Source organism: Vigna umbellata, chromosome 9 (genome assembly GCF_029865625.1).
Source record: "Vigna umbellata cultivar VRB3 chromosome 9, Vumbellata_1.0, whole genome shotgun sequence".
Classification (NCBI taxonomy): domain Eukaryota; kingdom Viridiplantae; phylum Streptophyta; class Magnoliopsida; order Fabales; family Fabaceae; genus Vigna; species Vigna umbellata.
This window is the reverse complement of record NC_142173.1, coordinates 16447910-16467420: the sequence shown is the minus strand read 5'-3', so window position 1 is coordinate 16467420 and position 19511 is coordinate 16447910. Positions and strand designations below refer to the sequence as shown.

At 34.9% G+C, this 19511-nt stretch overlaps 2 protein-coding genes across 2 annotated transcripts; one reads left to right on the top strand and one right to left on the bottom strand.

The window, feature by feature from the left end:
- Positions 1-706: 706 nt before the first annotated feature.
- LOC148192714 (uncharacterized) lies at positions 707-1598 on the bottom strand. Its single transcript, XM_088099273.1, has 2 exons — positions 1567-1598; positions 707-1454 (listed from the first exon to the last, which is right to left on the bottom strand). The coding sequence occupies exons 1-2, from the start codon at positions 1596-1598 to the stop codon at positions 707-709; spliced, it is 780 nt and encodes a 259-aa protein (XP_087955399.1).
- Positions 1599-12301: 10703 nt separating this feature from the next.
- On the top strand, positions 12302-13484 carry LOC124833436 (small ribosomal subunit protein eS27y-like). The gene is made up of 4 exons (XM_088098064.1): positions 12302-12444; positions 12658-12759; positions 12919-12947; positions 13217-13484. The coding sequence occupies exons 1-4, from the start codon at positions 12442-12444 to the stop codon at positions 13341-13343; spliced, it is 261 nt and encodes an 86-aa protein (XP_087954190.1). The 5' UTR covers positions 12302-12441; the 3' UTR covers positions 13344-13484.
- Positions 13485-19511: the final 6027 nt, after the last annotated feature.

Genomic DNA, 19511 nt, shown 5'->3' with positions numbered 1-19511 from the left:
TCCTATACGAAAATAGGCAAATTCTTTTCAAAATACGAAAATGAGGAGTCGTAGGGGGCCTGAACGACTTCTAATGAAGAAGTCGTGTCCCCCTGCACGACTTCATATTGTTTATTTGACCAGTGTTGAAGTCGTGCATCCCAAAAATGACTTCATAGTGTTGTAATCGATTACCGAGTACTGTAATCGATTACAACGTGCTAAAGTCGTGTCCCTTGCACGACTTCACCTTTGTAGGCAAAATTGATAGTGGTAATCGATTACACTTTTCAGTGTGGATAAACTTCCTGGGTTGTAATCGATTACCAGAGTGTTCAGCGAGCAAAAACTCCCTGGTAAGCGATTGCAACATTGTTGTAATCGATTACCAGAGTGTTTGGGTGTTGAATGAAATTTTTATTTTGTATACATTTTTCTTTTGTTGTTTGTGTTAGAGAAAAGAAAGAAATTGTCATTATAATTTAATGAATGGAGAAAAACTTAATAAAAGAATAAAACAAAATTTATATGAAATATTAATAAGAAATAGTAATAGTTATTTATTAATAACAAAATTACGACCATTTTTTTCATAGAATTTTATCTATCCAATCAACTTGTTGTGGGTATTGGTCTCTTAGTGCAGTAAACTTTGTCGTGACAATGGGTTGCTTGACCTCGTAAGCTCTAAGGACGTAATAAATAAAAAATTTGTACAATTATGTTATCAAAATATAAACAGTAAATTGGTAGTAAAAAAGTTTGTAGTAGTACCTAAATTGATGAATTGTTTTTTGAGGTCCTGATTTTTGAATTTATTGTTGAAGTTGGAGGCTAGATGACGTATGCAATAAACAGAGTTGAAACCATCTTCTTCCCAACCAACTTCTTCTGATCTTAAGGCCGATAGGATACCCTTTCCTCTGTTAGTGATGATGCAAATATTTTGTTGAGGGCAAACATGTTCTCGCAGTAGTTGAAAGAACCATATCATGGCCTCCTTTGTCTCACCTTCTACAATGGCAAATGTCAATGGAAAAAGATTTATATTGCCATCCTGAGTTATGGCAGTGAGCAAAGTTCCATGATATTTGCCTGATAGAAATGTTCCATAAACTTGGAGAATGTGTTTACAATATTTGAATCCTTCTATGCAAGGACCGAAAGACCAGAAAACTCTTTCCATAATGTAGCAATTATGGTCAGTTTCTCCATCAATCTCCACAAGAGAAGTAGTGCATTGTAAAATTGTACCAGGATTTGCATCCTTCACGGCATGCAACCACCTCGGCAGATGGTTATAAGACTCTTCCCAGTCCCCAAACTCCATAGCAAGAGCCTTCTGTTTTGCGATCCAAGCTTTTCTGTATGACACATAATATCTGAATCGAGCTTTAATATCTGCAATCAAACTCTTGATGGGAATGGAGGGGTTTGTGCAGACAAAATTTGATACGATTGCGACAATGTGAGTACTATCAAGATTTGTATGATCTTGAGATAGTATGTTTGAGAAACACGTATGTTGTCCGTCGATATTCTTGATTTCTCAATATTTACGAACTTTGCTATAGGTTGCCCTCAAACACCATTGACAGTCGTTGTGGTATTCCAGACATCGAATAACATAAATGTTAGGCTTCGATTCAACAATGTTGTATTTGTAACCGTTGGTGATGTGATATTGTTTGATTGCGCAATAGTTTCCTCCTTTAACTGCAATTGCATATTGTCATGCAGCTCTGGGATGACATGTTGAGATGATTGTGTCATGTGGTCGTCGTCATTGTGTTCATCGTCAAGTATGTTATCCAATTCATCATCTTTGATGAATTCATCAACATTATCTAATATCAAAGGCTGTTCGTCGATGATTTGCGATGATGAAGATGTTCCAAAGTTCCACGAAAATGTTCACGAGAAAAAGAAAGATTGGAGTAAGATGAGATTTCTTGAGTGTCAAATTTGGCTGTGAAGATGGATTGGTGAAGGAATGATATATATAATGAAATTTGAAGTTTGAAGTTCAGTTTGGACATGGAAGTTGTTACGGTTTGAAGTAGGCAAGTACTACTTTTCATTGCCAGCATGAGCTATGTATAGGATTGCATGCATGCATGAGTTATCAGCTATGTATAGGATTGGATGCATGCAGTGAGTTAGTACATTTGATTGATTAGTATAAAGTATTACGGATACAGGATACACTGTCATGATTTTCTTTTTTATTGAGTAATCTTTTTTTGTAAGAGTTAAAGATGTTGAGAGATGTTTTAATAGATGTAAAAAAATTATTTATGTATGTCGCAACCGGAATCGCGACGGGACGACGATCCAAAAAAGAATGGGTTTGAAAAAAAGAGACTTGGAGTTGCCACCATAGTTTATTCTGAAAAACTACGGAAAAACCATAAAATGATAAGGCATGGTCTACGAAAATGAGATTTTGTTATTTTTTATGAAAGAAAGAGAAAAGATTTTCAGCACAAGGACGATGCGAGCGATCACACGTGTGCTTAACCTTTAAAATATTTTTTGTTATTTTTTTATGAAAGAAAGAGAAAAAGTTTTTAGCACAAGGACAATGTGAGCGATCACACATGTGTTTAACCTTTAAAATATTTTTTTGGTATTTTTTATAAAAGAAAGAGAAAAGGTTTTTAGCACAAGGACGATGCGAACGATCACACATGTGCTTAAACTTTAAAACGATATTTAAATATTTTTTGATTATTTTTTTAAAAGGAGAAAGAACGATATTAAGCACTAGGACGATGTGACCGATCACACGATTGCTCATACCGTTATTTGATTATTTAGAAAGACTTGAAAGTATCGAGTACTAGGCTGATGCAGACGATCGCACGAGCACTCATATCCTTCTCTTTTTTAAAAAAAAAATTAGAAAATCATTTTTTTGTAGTTTTAAAATTGCATCTTTTTGTTTTACTTTATAATTTTTATGTAAAACAAACAAGTTCAATAGATAAAAATAAGACAAAAATAAGACAAAGGGATGGGGTCATCATACAAGGGGTTACATACAATAAAACCTAATAATCAAACAAATAGTAAAAGCAAAAAAACAAAATAAAAGCAACATAAAATTCCAATAAGAATAGGGATGTAGAGATGAAAACCAAAGGTGCGGAGTAAAATTGAGGCTCTTTAGTTTGGGCCAAAGCCCTTTTTCTCCAACTTTATATCTGGCTGGGAGTGTAAAGATGAAATTGGAGGTGCATCCCGAAATGGGCCCAATGCCCGGTCCTCTTTTTTTTTGTTTGCAGAAACGGAATGAGTTTCAGCCCAAAGCCTCTCATTCCCAACCAGAAACCCATTAGGGGTTCTACCAGCCTCATTTCATTTGCGTAAGCAGCGTCAAGACCCAGGGTCTTCTCCTCTGAACAAAAGAACCCATGGACACTCACCTCTGCCACACGACGGTCACGACTCAACCTTCACACAACCGACCACCACTTGCCGCGGTTCGCGGCGCATTAGCGACGACACTCGCCACCGGAGCTATCACTGGCCACAACACTAGGCTCCCCTTCTTCTTCTTCTCTTCGCGCGTGAGAGAGAAGCGCTCCCATTCATCGCCGACTGCCGCTTGCTATAACCACAGGAGACATGCCTTCTTCCGCATCCAGCCACTCCATCTTCTACTCCATAAACAACATAAGGGAGAACGATCTCCTTTGTCACCCTCCATTTGGCACAGCCCGAAGGCAGGGGTTTCCCCTTTCTCTCCTTCTCTTCTTCACACACGGCCCAGACTCACCGCTGATACACGCAACTAACGTCGGCAACCACCTCGGCTCCACCACCAACAGCCTAGCATGCCACCATTGACACTACCCCATTTTTCTTTCTTTCGATTTGGGCTCGCCTATCTCCACATTCATGGATTCCTCCGTTTGCGGTGCTGTAACTTCCTCACCACCAGTGAAATTCGGCTTAGGTAGAGGTTACTAGGATTTTCTCTAACAGAAAAGATAGGAAGATGATGGATCAACAAAGGTGGACTTCTGGAATTTGGGCTACGATGTGGGATATCAGTTTGCAGGTTTGGGTTATGCAAAGGGAGCGCTACTCTTTAATTGTTGAAGGTGGTGATGGTGTGATTCATGTTGACTCTATGGACTGATTTCGCATTTGTGCTATGGCTTGTAGTCGTCGGTCAATCTCCTTACTTATCCTCCTTTCTGAACATGGCCTATATTATTTCTTTGTTGTAGGTGAAGTTAGCTGATGAGTGATGAATGGTATTGGAGGTGAGGGGAGTCAAGAGTTTCTGGTTAGGTTGTGGTAACGAGAGTGGATTATGGTTGAAGGTGGAGGTGAGGAAGGGTCAAACGTTGTGTGGCTAGGCTCTGCTAGTGGGGGTATGTTCGATGGAAGAATCAAAATTGAATCCTGATGAAGGGATCCGCTCCCTTGTCATTTAGCCCATAAGGATCAATTGAGAATCAAGAGCCATCTGCCAAAGCCGCCACTCTTGTCCAAACGTCATTCCCCTTTGGTGTATAATTAATAGCAGAACCCATGGTGCACAAAGGGCTCTTTCCAGAAAACGGAAAGAAGTTGATTTCGTGTAGAGGTGTTTACTGTGTGTTGAAGCATTGTCGCATGACATATCAAAAGGCTTAGTTAACTATCTCAAACCTGCTTTTTTTTCATTTTTCTTTTATTTTCTTTTTTTTCCTTAAAAATAACTAAATAAAATACAGTAACATAAACTAACATAAAAGAGAACAAAATAAAAATAAATAAAAAATCTATATTATTTAGTCACCTGGACGAAATTGGGTGTTGACAATGTATATTTAGATGTATGTAAATAGTTGTATATATTTTTATATTTATTTCCTATTTATAAACTTAATTTATTGAATTTTTTTAGAATTTAAAAACTAATTTTAGTAATTTAAAATGATTTAAATAAAATAAAAAATGGAAAAAGTGAAATTGTAGGGGTGCACGACTTCACCAATTAAAGTCGTCTACCCCTACAATTTCACTTTTTTCCATTTTTTATTTTATTTAAATCATTTTTATTTACATAAATTAGATTTTTATTTAATATAATTCGAAAAAAATACCAAAAAAGATCAAAAAAAATTATAAAAAAATCATTTGAATAAAAAAAATTAAATACCATTTTTAAATGACATATGTGAAGTAATTTATGTGTTTTTTTTAACAACCTTATTTGATGTATAAAAATATTAAAAATATAATTTTGGTTGATTTCTTTGTAAAAAATATGTAAAAAATGTGAACTAACTTATGTGTTTTTTTAACAACCTTATTTGATGTATAAAAATATTAAAAATATAATTTTGGTTGATTTCTTTGTAAAAAATATGTAAAAAAATTATTTATGTATATTTAGATGTATGTAAATAGTTGTATATATTTTATATTTATTTCCTATTTATAAACTTAATTTATTGAATTTTTTTAGAATTTAAAAACTAATTTTAGTAATTTAAAATGATTTAAATAAAATAAAAAAATGAAAAAAGTGAAGTTGCAGGGGTGTACGACTTCACTAATTAAAGTCGTCTACCCCACAATTTCACTTTTTTCATCTTTTATTTTATTTAAATTATTTTTATTTACATAAATTATTTTTTTATTTAATATAATTCGAAAAAAATCCAAAAAAATATCAAAAAATTATAAAAATTTCATTTCAATAAAAAAATTTATTAGAACATGTATAACCTATTATAAACATTTTAATAAAAATAATATACTACTTCCAATATTAATTAAAGTATTCTATATGTACTTCAAAATAGGCATTGACTTTTCTTTTTACGTTTCCTATTCACTATGCATGCCTTCCTATTCACTCTGCATGTCTCTCTTCGTGGTAGCCACCATTATTGATTCCTTCAACCTGCACCACTTATTTTTGATTCCTGTTGTGCATCCCATCTTTTCAACCACGTGAAAGTAGGTATGAGCATTAATGCTTCGTTAATAAATTGGTGAAGGGAACCTCAGAAGCATTGTATTCACATTCTGTTTTCTTTGTGCCATCACAAGACGTGAAAGTAGGTATGGGCATCAATGCTTAGTTATATTCATTTGTTTTCAATCGAAGTGGGAAAAAAATATTCGTAATGACTTTCGCACGTCAACTTCCCGTCGATATGTTCCTTCTACGTCTTCAAGACAAACATATTGTGAAGGCAATTTGGGAAGACACTGAAAGAGTACTTCGACCAAGAAGGCATGCAATATAGATATCAAAACATGTCGACCAACTCGATCAAAGAGTCATGAATATACTAGAAGTAGGAGGGTTTAACCTTATTTTGAAAGTTTCAAATATGGAAATAAATCACTTGCTAGTGACTGCTTTGGTTGAGAGGTGAAGAATGGAGACTCATACTTTCCACTTGCTTCTTGGGGAAATTACTATAACATTGGAAGACGTTGCATTGCAACTTGGGCTTCCGATTGAAGGTCATGTTGTCACTGGCATCAGTAGTGGTCCTCTAACATTTTTTTGTCAACAACTACTAGGAGATTTTCCTTTGGAGAACAATGTCAGAGGCAACATAATTAAATTGTCTTGGCTGAATAATACATTTCGCTAATTGCCTCATGATGCCACACAAGAGGTTATTCAACAATACGCTAGAGCGTATATGTTGATGATAATTAACAGCATAATCATTTCAGATACATCTGCAAGTATGGTTCATTTGATGTATCTGCCCCTTTTAGCTGACTTGCAGAACGTCTCAAACTATAGTTGGGCATTTGCAATGCTTTCCTGCTTGTACCGTGCCCTCGATCATGGTACAAGGGTGGATCAAAACAATATCGGAGGCTGCATGATATTGTTGCAATGCTGGGCATGGGAAAGAATAACATGTATCTCTCCACAAATACATGAAGTCACTCAGGAAGACATTTCTACCGGTGTTGTTTTTCCGTTGGCGAAAAGATGGTGTCGAACAACGTAGTCAATATTCCACGACACCACAACTGTACAACAATTTTGTCAAAAATTGGACGACCTCTCACCTAAATAGGTATTTAACACCTCTTACATATGTACGTGTTGTCTTTTGCAATAAATGTATAAATTGTATTCTAAACAATAATTTCAATATTTCAGCTCATATGGACACCGTACAAACGTGATGATATTCGTCAGATCATTCCAGTGGAACTGCCCCCCACTTGTCGAGTAGTTGTGCCTCTGATATGCTTCTCTGTTGTAGAATACCAACAATCAGAGTGTGTCATGCGTCAATTTGGATTTCAATAGACTGTCCCGCAAACACCAATGAATCTAGATGACGAACATAAACATGATATGAGAGGACGCGCAAATTGGAATTGGCAAGAACACCATCAACAGTGGATTGCATTATGGAATGACCGTCACAATCGTGTATTTAACGGTATTCCATTCAACAGAAATGGTCACTTGCGCGATGAATTCGAGTACATGCAATGGTATATAAGTCATACAATCCGCTATGTTTCTCCTATTGAAGAGTCAACAGACGAAGAGGTACAACAATATCTTCATATTTTAATTTATTCAAGGCTTTCTTTTTGCTGCCAACCTAACCTAAACATTGTATTCAACAGTATGACATGGATCCTGAACAACATTTTCAACCACAAAGGTCTTCTTCTGACCACCTGTACTATCCATATTCATCTCCGTATCCAACCTTCCAACAACACATCCCACCGACATCATCATATCCTCAGATTGGAAGCTCTTACAGATATTTTCCACCATCAACACCGTGTAGTGCAGGTCCTTCAACCTTCACTGCAGGTCCTTCAACTTTTAGTGCAGGTCCTTCGAATTATTTTGGAACCTCGACAATGACTTCGTCGTCTTCATATCAACACGCTTCTTCATCAGAAAACGTTTATCGACCGACCATAGATTTCCAATACCAAGAACAGTCGATTGAAACTCAACACAGTGTTGAATACGAAGACACGCAGACTCCCGCACCATAATAACAAAGGCGATGACAACAACAACGAAGAAGACCCACTTGTGGGACTAGAGGACATAGATAGATATGAACTTAATTTCTGTATAATTATGTACTTTGTATATTTTTTTTTAATTATGAAAAAAAAATTATGTCATAAAATTGTTTTGTCCTTTTCAACTCATTTTTTGTGATTGGACAACACTTGACATTTTGCCACTATAAATACATGCAAACATCTTGTAGTTTTGCACACAACCTTAAAACATAACTTTCTCCTACTTCTTATTTCCTCTGTAGTCATATCCAAATTCCCATTCAAGTTCAACTCATTCCAAAGTTCATCCCCTACAAAAAATGAACTCGTACGAGAATGGAATTTTTGGCATGGATGCCACTGACAGAGAAAACCTATATAATTCATACCTTGTTGCCTTATTTCAAGACGACGAAATTAGGAATTTCGATCATGGGGTCGAATTTATATGTCAGCATCCAAAATTGTTTCGCATCCCATACGATTGCACCCACAAACTCCTTAAGGAAAAAGTTTGCATAACGTCTGACAAACCAACTAACACAACCATCAACAAGTTGTACTTCCGCCGACCCACAATTAATGCTGATCAAAATATCTCATATGAAGCATTTAAGCTACGATCAGACGAAGATGTCAGACAAATGATAACATGTAAGTCTCAATTTCCCATTAACGCAGTCATAGAAATTTATGTTACATGGGTAAGATCTCCGGACCAAATCATGAGTCTTATGAATCCAACAAATGCATCATGTTCATCTGTGACACCCACAACTGACACTCTGAACTCACCTACAATAATCTATTTCGGAGGTCAACTAAAAGGTGCTGGAATCATAGAAAGTCGGTCTGGGTACGGGTTAGAATTTCGATCAGATGCAAAAGTCAACACCTCAATCAATCAAATTCAACATTCAATGAACTCCTAACTCAAATAAGTGAAATTGTCCAGTGTGGAGACAAAAAAGTTGTCACGTATATTGATTATCGTTGTCCAATAAAGGTACGTAACAACCACCTTATTCATGATACAACTTCCATTCAATGTGATAATGACATTGCACAGATGATTGGACATTGGCAAAATGCACAAACTATTGACAGATCTGTTAAACGTCCAAACACATCTCAGTATATTGAACTCTTCGTCCAAACAATAAATATCTGTCCTCCAACTGACGTTGAGCACTACGAGGATCTCAAAGATTGGACTTACAAAGACGAACACGGACAAACAAGAAGAAGATTCATATTTCCAATGTCATAATAATTTGTATTGTTTAACCCTCTTTATATTGTTTTAAATTGTTTACAACTCTTTACAACTCTTTAAGACTACAACTTGGATGATTGTAATAATAATATGTTATGTTTTGTAATAATTTTTAAGTTTGTAATGAAGTTCCCCTTTAATATATTTCTAGTTAGTGCCTCTGGTAAACGATTACAAGTTTTTCCGTAATCCATTACCAGATCTTCTAGTAATCGATTACAGAAACCCTGTAATCGATTACCAGCGAAACCTTACCCTATAAATTCAACTTTTTCTCTCTCCTCACGAACACTCACTCTTTCCCCTACGATCTGCAACGCCTCTCCACCATTACAGCACCTCTCGAACCTCAAAAATCACACATTCTTCTACTCTTTTCACTTCTAAACAACATTTTCCCACTCTCCTTTCAATTCTCTTTAATTTCCACCGATTGCAATCTCAAATGGCGAAATCTTCAAAGAGGCAAAGGGTTAGGGGCTCATCTTCTACAGTTGCGGGACGTCGCCGCCGTCAACCTTCACCGATTGAAAGCTCACCCTCACCCTCACCACCACCATCACCAACTTCAGCACACCAAAATCTTCAGTTTTCGACCCTTGCACTATCGGAAAGGTATTTCTCACTTTTTAGTGACCGTCAAGTCATTGACCCAAAACAGCTAGATGAAGAATATTTCAACAGTCACGGTTTTGAATTTTTTGACATACTGAAAAATCTGGGTTTGAATGACTTTTGTCTGTGATGTTACACCCTATTATCCTGATTTAGTACGTGTCTTTTATAGCAACCTCAAATTTTCTGATAATGGAACCATGAAGACTAAGGTAAAAAATGTGAAAATGATTAGCAAACCCAGCTTATTAGCTACCATAGCCAACCTGCCCTCTGTTGGCTTGAAATTTGAAGGTAAATTAGTTTAGGTATGGGAGGATCAATACAATATGGACGTAGCAAGAGACTTGATTTGTTTGCCATACAAACCTCGTATGAGTAGAATTCTAGCCAGCTCTATGACAGCTGAGGCTAGAATATTACATTATGTTATATGCCGTGTTTTGTTTCCATGTGTTTCTAACTTTGCACAGGCTACCGAGGAAGATATACTCTTAATGTGGATTATAATGACGACAAAGCAGATAAACTGGAGCCATCTCATCCGACATAGGAAGAAGAAGGCTTTGAGGCCAGATGCTCCTTTACCATATCCATTTTTGGTCACCCGGATCCTACAACATTTTCAAATTGAATTGAATGATGAAATATCTGCCCCACGTAATAGGCATATCACAATATCAGGGCAAGTGATAGACTCCTTTGGATTGACCCAAAATGCTGACAACAAATGGGTTCACAAATATTCTCCTCCTCCTCCTCAACGCCATAATCAAGCTCGTCCTTAACAACAACCACCACCACCCCTTCTTCAACAACAAGCTACTTCATTTGATGACGTCATGAGGGGGATCAATGATCTCCGAACATTTGTTGGGGACAACTTCAATACTATGAATGAAAGCATGAATGCAAGATTTCAACAACTGGAGCTGAACATGGGTGATCGCTTTGATACAATTGATGCTCGAGTTGAGCATGTAGAGCACGACATTGACTATCTGCGTTGTCATTTTGGTCCACATGGTGAATCATCTTCCTAGATACATTTCAATTTTATTGTACTTTCATTTTTTTTATTTTTAGCTTTTTGCTTTTGTAATGCATTTTGAATTCAATAAAATAGTTCAAATTTCATTTATGAGTTTTCCTTATGCTTTTACTTTGTTGTATTTACATTAAAAACATTACTCTTCCTACACATAACAATACATCACAATGTCATCAAGAACCATGTGTGCTTGCAAATATTAAAATAATTAGACATAAATAACCTCTAATGATGCTTTACAACAAAATAAAAATGTCATTCAACACCCAAACACTCTGGTAATCGATTACAACAAGGTTGTAATCGCTTACCAGAGAGTTTTTGCCCACTGAACACTCTTGTTGTAATCGATTACCAAGAAGTTTATCCACACTGAACCTCCTGGTAATCGATTACAAGAAAGGTGTAATCGATTACCACTGTCAATTTTGCCTACAAAGGTGAAGTCGTGCAGGGGGCACAACTTCAACACGTTGTAATCAATTACAGTGCTCGGTAATCGATTACAACACCATGAAGTCGTTTTTGGGATGCACGACTTCAACACTGGTCAAATGAACAGTGTGAAGTCGTGTAGGGGGCACAACTTCTTCATTAGAAGTCGTTCAGCCCCCACGACTTCTCTTTCGGTCAAAATTTGCCTATTTTCGTAATATGACAGGAAAATTTGCCTAGTTTGGTACAAAAGTCTCATTTATAGATAAATTATTTTTCCATATATATATATATATATATATATATATATAGCTTTACTTGAAAAATAAAAAATCTTTTATATATCTATATATTATTTAATTTAAAAATTATTACACATATTATAAATAACTTAATATTTTTATGTCTTGTATTATTGTGATACTATTACAAGTCCTCTGTATTATGATGTATGGTATTATGTATTACAATGCATATAAAAAATTAATTACATTGTTTATACAAAGATAAGGTTTTTGAAAAAACGAATGTAGATCTCATCAAATTGTAATCAACAGAGTATTAGAAAATTTAAATATTAATATTAATATAATTTCATTTTAAAAAATAGCTATGGTGTAAACAAAATATATATTATTGTTAAAAATATTATAATTAAAGTTAAAATATTTAATTTTTATAATAAAAAAAAATGACCGTGATGATAAAATATCTATTGAAATAGTATTTATAGGAAACAAATATGAAAAATACATTTTTTAAATATTTTAATGTTAATTTCATATTTAAATTATGCCTAAATTAAAATTATATCTTTTAATTTAAAATAACAGCTTTGATATAAATAATTTTATTTCTTTTATAATTTGTTTTAGAAGTAATTTGCTTTTCTTTGGTAAGAAGAAACCATACTTTTGGGCCGGGCCTGTTGAGAAAGATATATTGGACACATCCTTCTTTATATAAGAACCATTTGATATTAACCCTAAACCTTGTTCTTCTTCAGCCGCAACTCACACATTCTCTAGGGTTTTTAATTCCTCCAAATTCTTTGCCCAACATGGTGAGTACCCTTTTCATCGCATTAGATCTAACTTTGTTTTGCCCTTGTTTTCATATTAGCTGGAGAAGATATGCTTGAAAGATAGCGGAATATGTTAACATTTATTCATTCTTCCGTTTTCCCTTTTCACGTTATGTGTTGTTGGCGGATTTTCTGAACTGTGTTTTAATTTTTTGGTCTTGATGAATAACTGTTTCTTTGTGTGTTAAATAGGTTCTTCAAAATGATATTGATTTGCTGAATCCTCCCGCTGAGATTGAGAAGAGGAAGCACAAACTTAAGCGTCTTGTTCAGTCCCCAAACTCTTTCTTCATGGTATTGTCACATATATGCTCCAACTCTGTTTTAATTTTCCTTTGATTGAAACGAAAATTTTGCCCAAATTAATGTTTGCTGTTCTTGAAAGGGATATTGCTCTGATGAATTTTTAGTTATTGTCCAACTGGGTTTGTTGATCTTTTTCTTCTTTTGCAGGATGTTAAGTGTCAGGGTTGCTTTAACATGTAAGTTGTTTCTTTGCTTTTATTGAATTTATTTGGGAACTGAGGTAGGTTAGTTGTATTCTTTTTTATTTGATTTAATTGGGACTATGTCAGTTGGATTGTATTTATTGTATTTATTTTAATTGGGAACTATGTCATTTGGATTGTATAGTTTTGATTAATTTTAATTAGGAACTAGGTCGTTTGGGTTGTGTATTTTTGATTGATTTTAATTGGGAACTAGGTCAGTTTGATTGTGTTTTTTGATTGGTATGGAATTTTTACTGCAGAACGACTGTGTTTAGCCACTCTCAGACTGTTGTTGTATGTGGGAACTGCCAGACTGTCTTGTGCCAGCCAACTGGTGGACGGGCAAGACTAACTGAGGGATGCTCTTTTAGGAAGAAGGGTGATTGAAAGCTGTTATCTTTTTTCTTGTTTGAGTGGAGAGTTTCAGAAATGCCTTCTCTTGTTTTGGTTATGATATCTTAATTGTTAGAATGGATGACATTAAGAACCACCGAATTTTGCAATTCTCTTATCCTCCGGTTTTGTTCATTTGGCTATGTTAGATGCGTATTTTTCAAGTTTGAATTATGGAATATCTAAGTGTAGTTCTTTGAAAATGGTAGATGTTCTATGTGATACATGTCTGATATGTGTTTGAAGTTGCCTTTGTTTGAATGGTTAATGAAGTGAATCTTTGAAAATGAATCAGATATATTTGTTTTCAATCTGAAAAGGGTAATTTTAATTTTTGAATTTTTAACACATACTTGGCAATTAAATGATTTTTCAAAACTACTTTGTTTTCACCTTTAAATATCTAAAACAACTGGTTTAATTTTTCTTGCTCTAGAATTTTACTACTGGGATTTCTGTAGTGTTATTGCTGCTTAAGAAAGCTTTGCATTTATAAGTGCAAACGTAAATACGACTTTTTCTTTTTACCAATTTACTTTCCAAATATTAATTAATTTTGTATTCGAGGGGAATGTAAAAGAGGATAGATACGTGGATTTGAAGCGTAGATGAATTAAAAATATTAAATTGATTGAAGAAAGTTTTGGTTGAGAAGGCGTGAAAGATTGAATATTAAAAATACTATTTAGAAAATAAGGTGAGTGATTCTATTTTAGTATGTAAAATTCGAGATGTCAGTGAGAAATATTATGTTCCGGCTTTAAATCAAGTAGTCCATGATTTCTAGTTAAAATCATAAAAAAATTTTTAGTATAATTCTTGTCATTTTTTAAATAAAATTGAAAACTAAATACCTGGTAAAAAATGCAATACCCTTTTTATTAATATTTGTGGAGTCATAAGTCACTAAAAGACAATAAAATGAGAATGAAGAAAAAGGGGAAATTTGGAGTTTTTGAAAAGAGAAACAATGGGAAGAACGAAAAGAAAGTGTTCGGGTTACTCCCTCCACCACCACATTTTCTCCCTACACCTCTCTAATTCTGTTATATATTTTTTGAATTACAAAACTAACCTTTTATAATTACAAAAATAACCTCTATACTTTTTAATTTTAATTATTTATTTTAACCCTAAAATCTATATCCCAACCTTATCAGATTCTCACCCAAACACCATCATTCTCATCTTCCATTTTTCCTCTATACAAGTTTTCTTTCTCCTTCAGCGGTGGGTGGTATGCGACGGTGTGGCGGCACCTTTCCTCCCCTCTCTTTTCCGAACGCGTAGGGACTCCTCTCCTCTATATTTTGAAATCACGGATCCAGCCACCGCTCCGTCTATTCATTCACCGCCGGCGGCCGCCATTGCAATACCCTCTACCGGAGACGCGCCGCCAAAACCGGCGCCGACAGAGCCCACAATCTTTTACCCAAGACATCCAAAACGGAGCCAACACTGATTCCCCTCCTCCGGCGAGCCACCGCAAGACATTGCCCCCTCTCGTTACTTGTTTTTTTTATTAATTGATTACCCTGTACTGTTGGAATATTTGAGATAGGAGCGGAAGAGCAGAGGATTTAGGATGGAGTTGAATGGTAGAGTCGAAGAACGTGGACCTGGGTTGTGATCCGTGTGACCCCTGTGTTGAATATGGAAGATGGAAGCTGTTGGAAATTGGGTGAAAATGTTGATGGATTGTGTTTATTGTGTTGGAATTGCAGGTGATGAAAGGATGTCGTTGGTTGATGAAAATGGAAGAAGGTCACGCGTGATTGGGTTTCTCTGTTTGAGGGTTGAACGGGTGCCGTGTGATTGTCCCTGTTCCTGGGTAAAATGCTTATGGAGTGATAATGGAGGGTGAAGCACAAAGGTGAAGTAGTGCCCCTGTGTGTGTGATTTGATGGAGTCACTGAGTGTATTTGAAAGTACCATGGGCGTGGGCAGGAAGAATTTTGGAGAAGAAGACGATAGTGATAATGGAACAGTGATGGAGCTCCAGTGACGCTTGAATGTGAAGATTAGACGATGAAACCATTTGAGTGCTAGAGAAAAGAAACAAAGTTTGTTAGGGGAGAGAAAATCACACGTGGTATTTTGTAAGTGGAGAGGAAAAATGGTAGGTGTGAAAAGTAACGTAGAGAAGGTAAAAAAATGAAAACGGATGTCGACATCCGTTTTCCCTTAAACGGATGTTGACATCCGTTGACGGATGCTCACATCCGTTTAAAGATTATATGGTTTATATTTTACAGTTTTTTTTATATTAATTTTGAAGATATTTAAATAATATAATTTATATTTTTTGATATATTATTTTTGAATAATGGATATGGAGGAATGATGAAAGATGAGAAACAGATGTCATGGAGTTTGGGTGAGAATCTGAAAGGGTTGGGAGGTTGGTGAGAAGGGGTAGAAAGATACATTTTAGGATTAAAATAAATAATTAGGATTAAAAAGTAAAAAGGTTATTTTTGTAATTATAAAAGGTTAGTTTTGTAATTCAAAAAATATGTAATAAAATTGGGGAGGTGGAGGGAGAAAATGTGGTGGTGGAAGGAGTAACGCCCAAAGTGTTTTTATTGGGTTTTAGCTTGTTTAACAATAATTGTGCTTTTAAGTTTCTCCTTAAACTTCTAAACTTCCTTTTAATATCTAAATTATTCTTTATGATAAGGATATTTTTTTTCTCTCTTTTAATGATTTCATACATTTACTTTCATTCTTTTTACTTTCTTAAATTTCAAAATAATCTAATGAACATTTTGAATTTTGAAATTTAGTATTGATTTTATTATTTTTTGTTTATTTTTATTTTAAAATATTTTTGTTTTTATTTATTTTTTAAATGTGTTTTACTTCTTTTAATAAACTATATGTTAAAATATTAAAATATTAACATAAATTATATTAAACTATTAAATTAAACTAATTATAATGTTTAATAAATTTTATTTGAATTTTTATTAAATTAAAATTATTCAACATATTTAATTTATGTTAATTTAAATGAATATATAAAAAATTGTAGATTTATCGAGAGAAATAAATATTGGATTTTAAAATATTGGATTTCAAAATTGGAAGGAAATAAATATTGGATTTTAAAATTGAAGAGTAATATATATTGGATTTCAAAATTTGAGATAAACAAATATTAGATTTTGAAACTTAGGTGAATTTTTTAATTAAATTTATCGAATTTTAAAATTACTGTGAGTTTTAGAGTTTGTCAGAATCCATTTAAAACCACTAAAAACTCCTACATAGTGGATTACAAATGTCAAGGAAGGGATGTCTGAAAATCAGATAGTGGAAGATAGGTGTGTGGAAGGTAGAAGTAAAACTCAAAGTTTCAAAATTTACGCCACTCTCTGCATGCAACGATCGTTTTCCACCTACTGAAAATCCATTTTCTCCTCCTTCTCTCTACATCTCCTTCATCTTCTCTCTAAGAAATTCTCACATTTTCTTCCTTCGATCACCATTCAGGCATCGTTTCTACTCCTCCGGTGTCAAGGGCTTTTGTTTGAGCCGATCAGTTTTGGGTTCTGAGTTGGTATGTTCTCTCTTCCCTCTGCATGCAACCATCGTTTTCCACCTACTGAAAATCCATTTTCTCCTCCTTCTCTCTACATCTCCTTCATCTTCTCTCTAAGAAATTCTCACATTTTCTTCCTCCGATCACCATTCAGGCACCGCTTTTACTCCTCCGGTGTCAAGGGCTTCCGTTTGAGCCGATCGATTTTGGGTTCTGAGTTGGTATGTTCTCTCTTCCCTCAGCCGTGTGGTATAATTTGATTTCGGCTAGCTTAGAGGTAAGGGAAGCTTATATAATTTGATTTATTTTGTTGCTTTGAATAGATGCATGTTCGTTGATTGCTGAATGAATACGAAATATGGTTGTTACTGCATTGTTGGCTGTATGAGTATATGAATCTAAGCGATGAGAAACTGGAATGATATTGTGTTTGATTATTTGGTTGATGATGAAATATGGTATGTTGTTTAAAAGTATTGATGATTAATGAAAGCCATGAAATGGGTAGGGATGTTGTCTAGAGTCAGTATTGACCATTCAATTATACAAGGGTTCGTTCTCAGTAGCGTTCGTTCTTAATAAGTGTTTGGTATTAGACCATGTTGTCTAGAGACAATATTGACCATTCAATTATACAAGCATTCGTTCTCAGTAGCGTTCGTTCTTAATAAGTGTTTGGTATTAGACCATGTTGTCGAGAGTCAGTATTGACCATTCAATTATACAAGTGTTCGTTCTCAGTAGCGTTTGTTCTTAATAAGTGTTTGGTATTAGACCATGTTGTCGAGAGTCAGTATTGATCATTCAATTATTCCAACGTTCGTTCTCAATAGCGTTCGTTCTTAATAAGTGTTTGGTATTAGACCAGCGCTCGTTCAATATAATGTTCGGTTTTCTTGTGGATTCGGTTGGAACTGGATTCTTTCATTTGGAGAGAATTCTAGTTGAAGACTAGCGTCTTCGTTTCGTTTTGTAATATTTGTACTTAAGCATTCAACCAAGGATATTCGTTCCTTGGTATTTGATTATAAACTTCAGTATATCTATATGTATTTGTATATTTCGTTCGTTCTTGAACATTAGTTAAATGATATCTTATATTTATCAAGCATTTATTCTATAAGTTAAGTAGTGCTCGCTCTTACACCAAGTGCTCGTACTAAGTAGTGCTCGGTCTTACACCAAGCGCTCGTACTAAGTAAGTGCTCGGTCTTACACCAGGCACTAGTTCTCATTTCCGTAATCTATCTTTATAATAAGAGCGTTCGTCCAAACTCAATAGCATTTGCTCTCTACAGTGCCCGGTCTTCGACTGACATTCGGTTTCCTTGATGTTTAACTCATTAAGAAGCTAAGTATTTATTGGCATTTGGTTTCTTCATATGATTCCGTCAAGTGCTATTATTTGATGTCCTACAGTATCTGTCTTAATTGGTTTCGGCCTATAGTCTTAGTACTCAGCCTAGGCTTTACGGTGTTCGGTTTGAAATCTCAAGAGTCAGTTCATTAAATTGGCTCACTTGGAAAATAACGTTCAATTCTATTGGTTTCTGAGAAGTATTATTGTATTCGGTCCCTTTCACAACAAGTGAGTAACTCTCTCGATTTGATTAGTTTTGAGTTGGAGACATCTCGGTCTCACTCCAAGTTTTCAGTCTCGTTTTGGGTTAAAAACTAACGTTTGGTATCCTACGGGATCTTTATTCAAATTGGTTAAGTTGAAGTTTTAATGATGAAAGATGATGGAATATGATATGGATGAAATGACTTTGATTATGAAAGAGTATTCCGGGGAGGAATATCTCATGAATGTATATTGGAAATTGGTAAAGTATGAATGTGGATAAAGCTAAGCTGGCGGTTCATCCTGATATTCCGTGATTACTCGTTTCTCACGTAGAGAAGGGTAAGTCATGTGTGGGAATGACAGGAGGTCCTAGTCCTTATGGTTAATTTGGACAGATAGGACTAACCTCGGGTGACAGCTGTTGAGGGTATCCCAGTTACTACATCACCCGGGTGCACGAACGTCGTAGCTACACAGAATTCATACAGTCCGGACAGTCAGAGTCTAGTATTAGGCTTTGCATGAAAGAATTAATGATTTATCTTGTTTAGTTGATTGTGTGAAATATATTTGATACTTGAATTAAATTACATAAGCTTACCCTATTTCTGTCTTGTCATGTGTTCCTGTTCGTTCGTCCTTGCATTGCGATGATCACCCTGTGGGTGGGAGTAGAAGGAGAAGAGTTGCTGGAAGAAGCATTGGAAGAGACGAACGTGAAGGTCGAACCTTAGGACGTTCGGTCAGTTGTTGGCCTACTCTTTTGTAGGAGCGTTCGTTCATGCATTTACTTTTTATGGATGCGTAGGGGAAGCCCCTTTAGTTATGGTAGTTATGAATTATATACTTTTTTTTATTTGTAGTTATTAACTAAAGAAGAATGATAGTTAGAGATTATATATGAATTATAGACACTTGAGTAAGCTTATCACTAAAAACAAATATATCTATCAATAGTTATACAAATTGTGGTTAGTTTTCTTGGTTAAGTTTTACTTGTTACTTTTTGTCTTAGAAGATATATGGTTATATCTATCATGTATTTAATTAT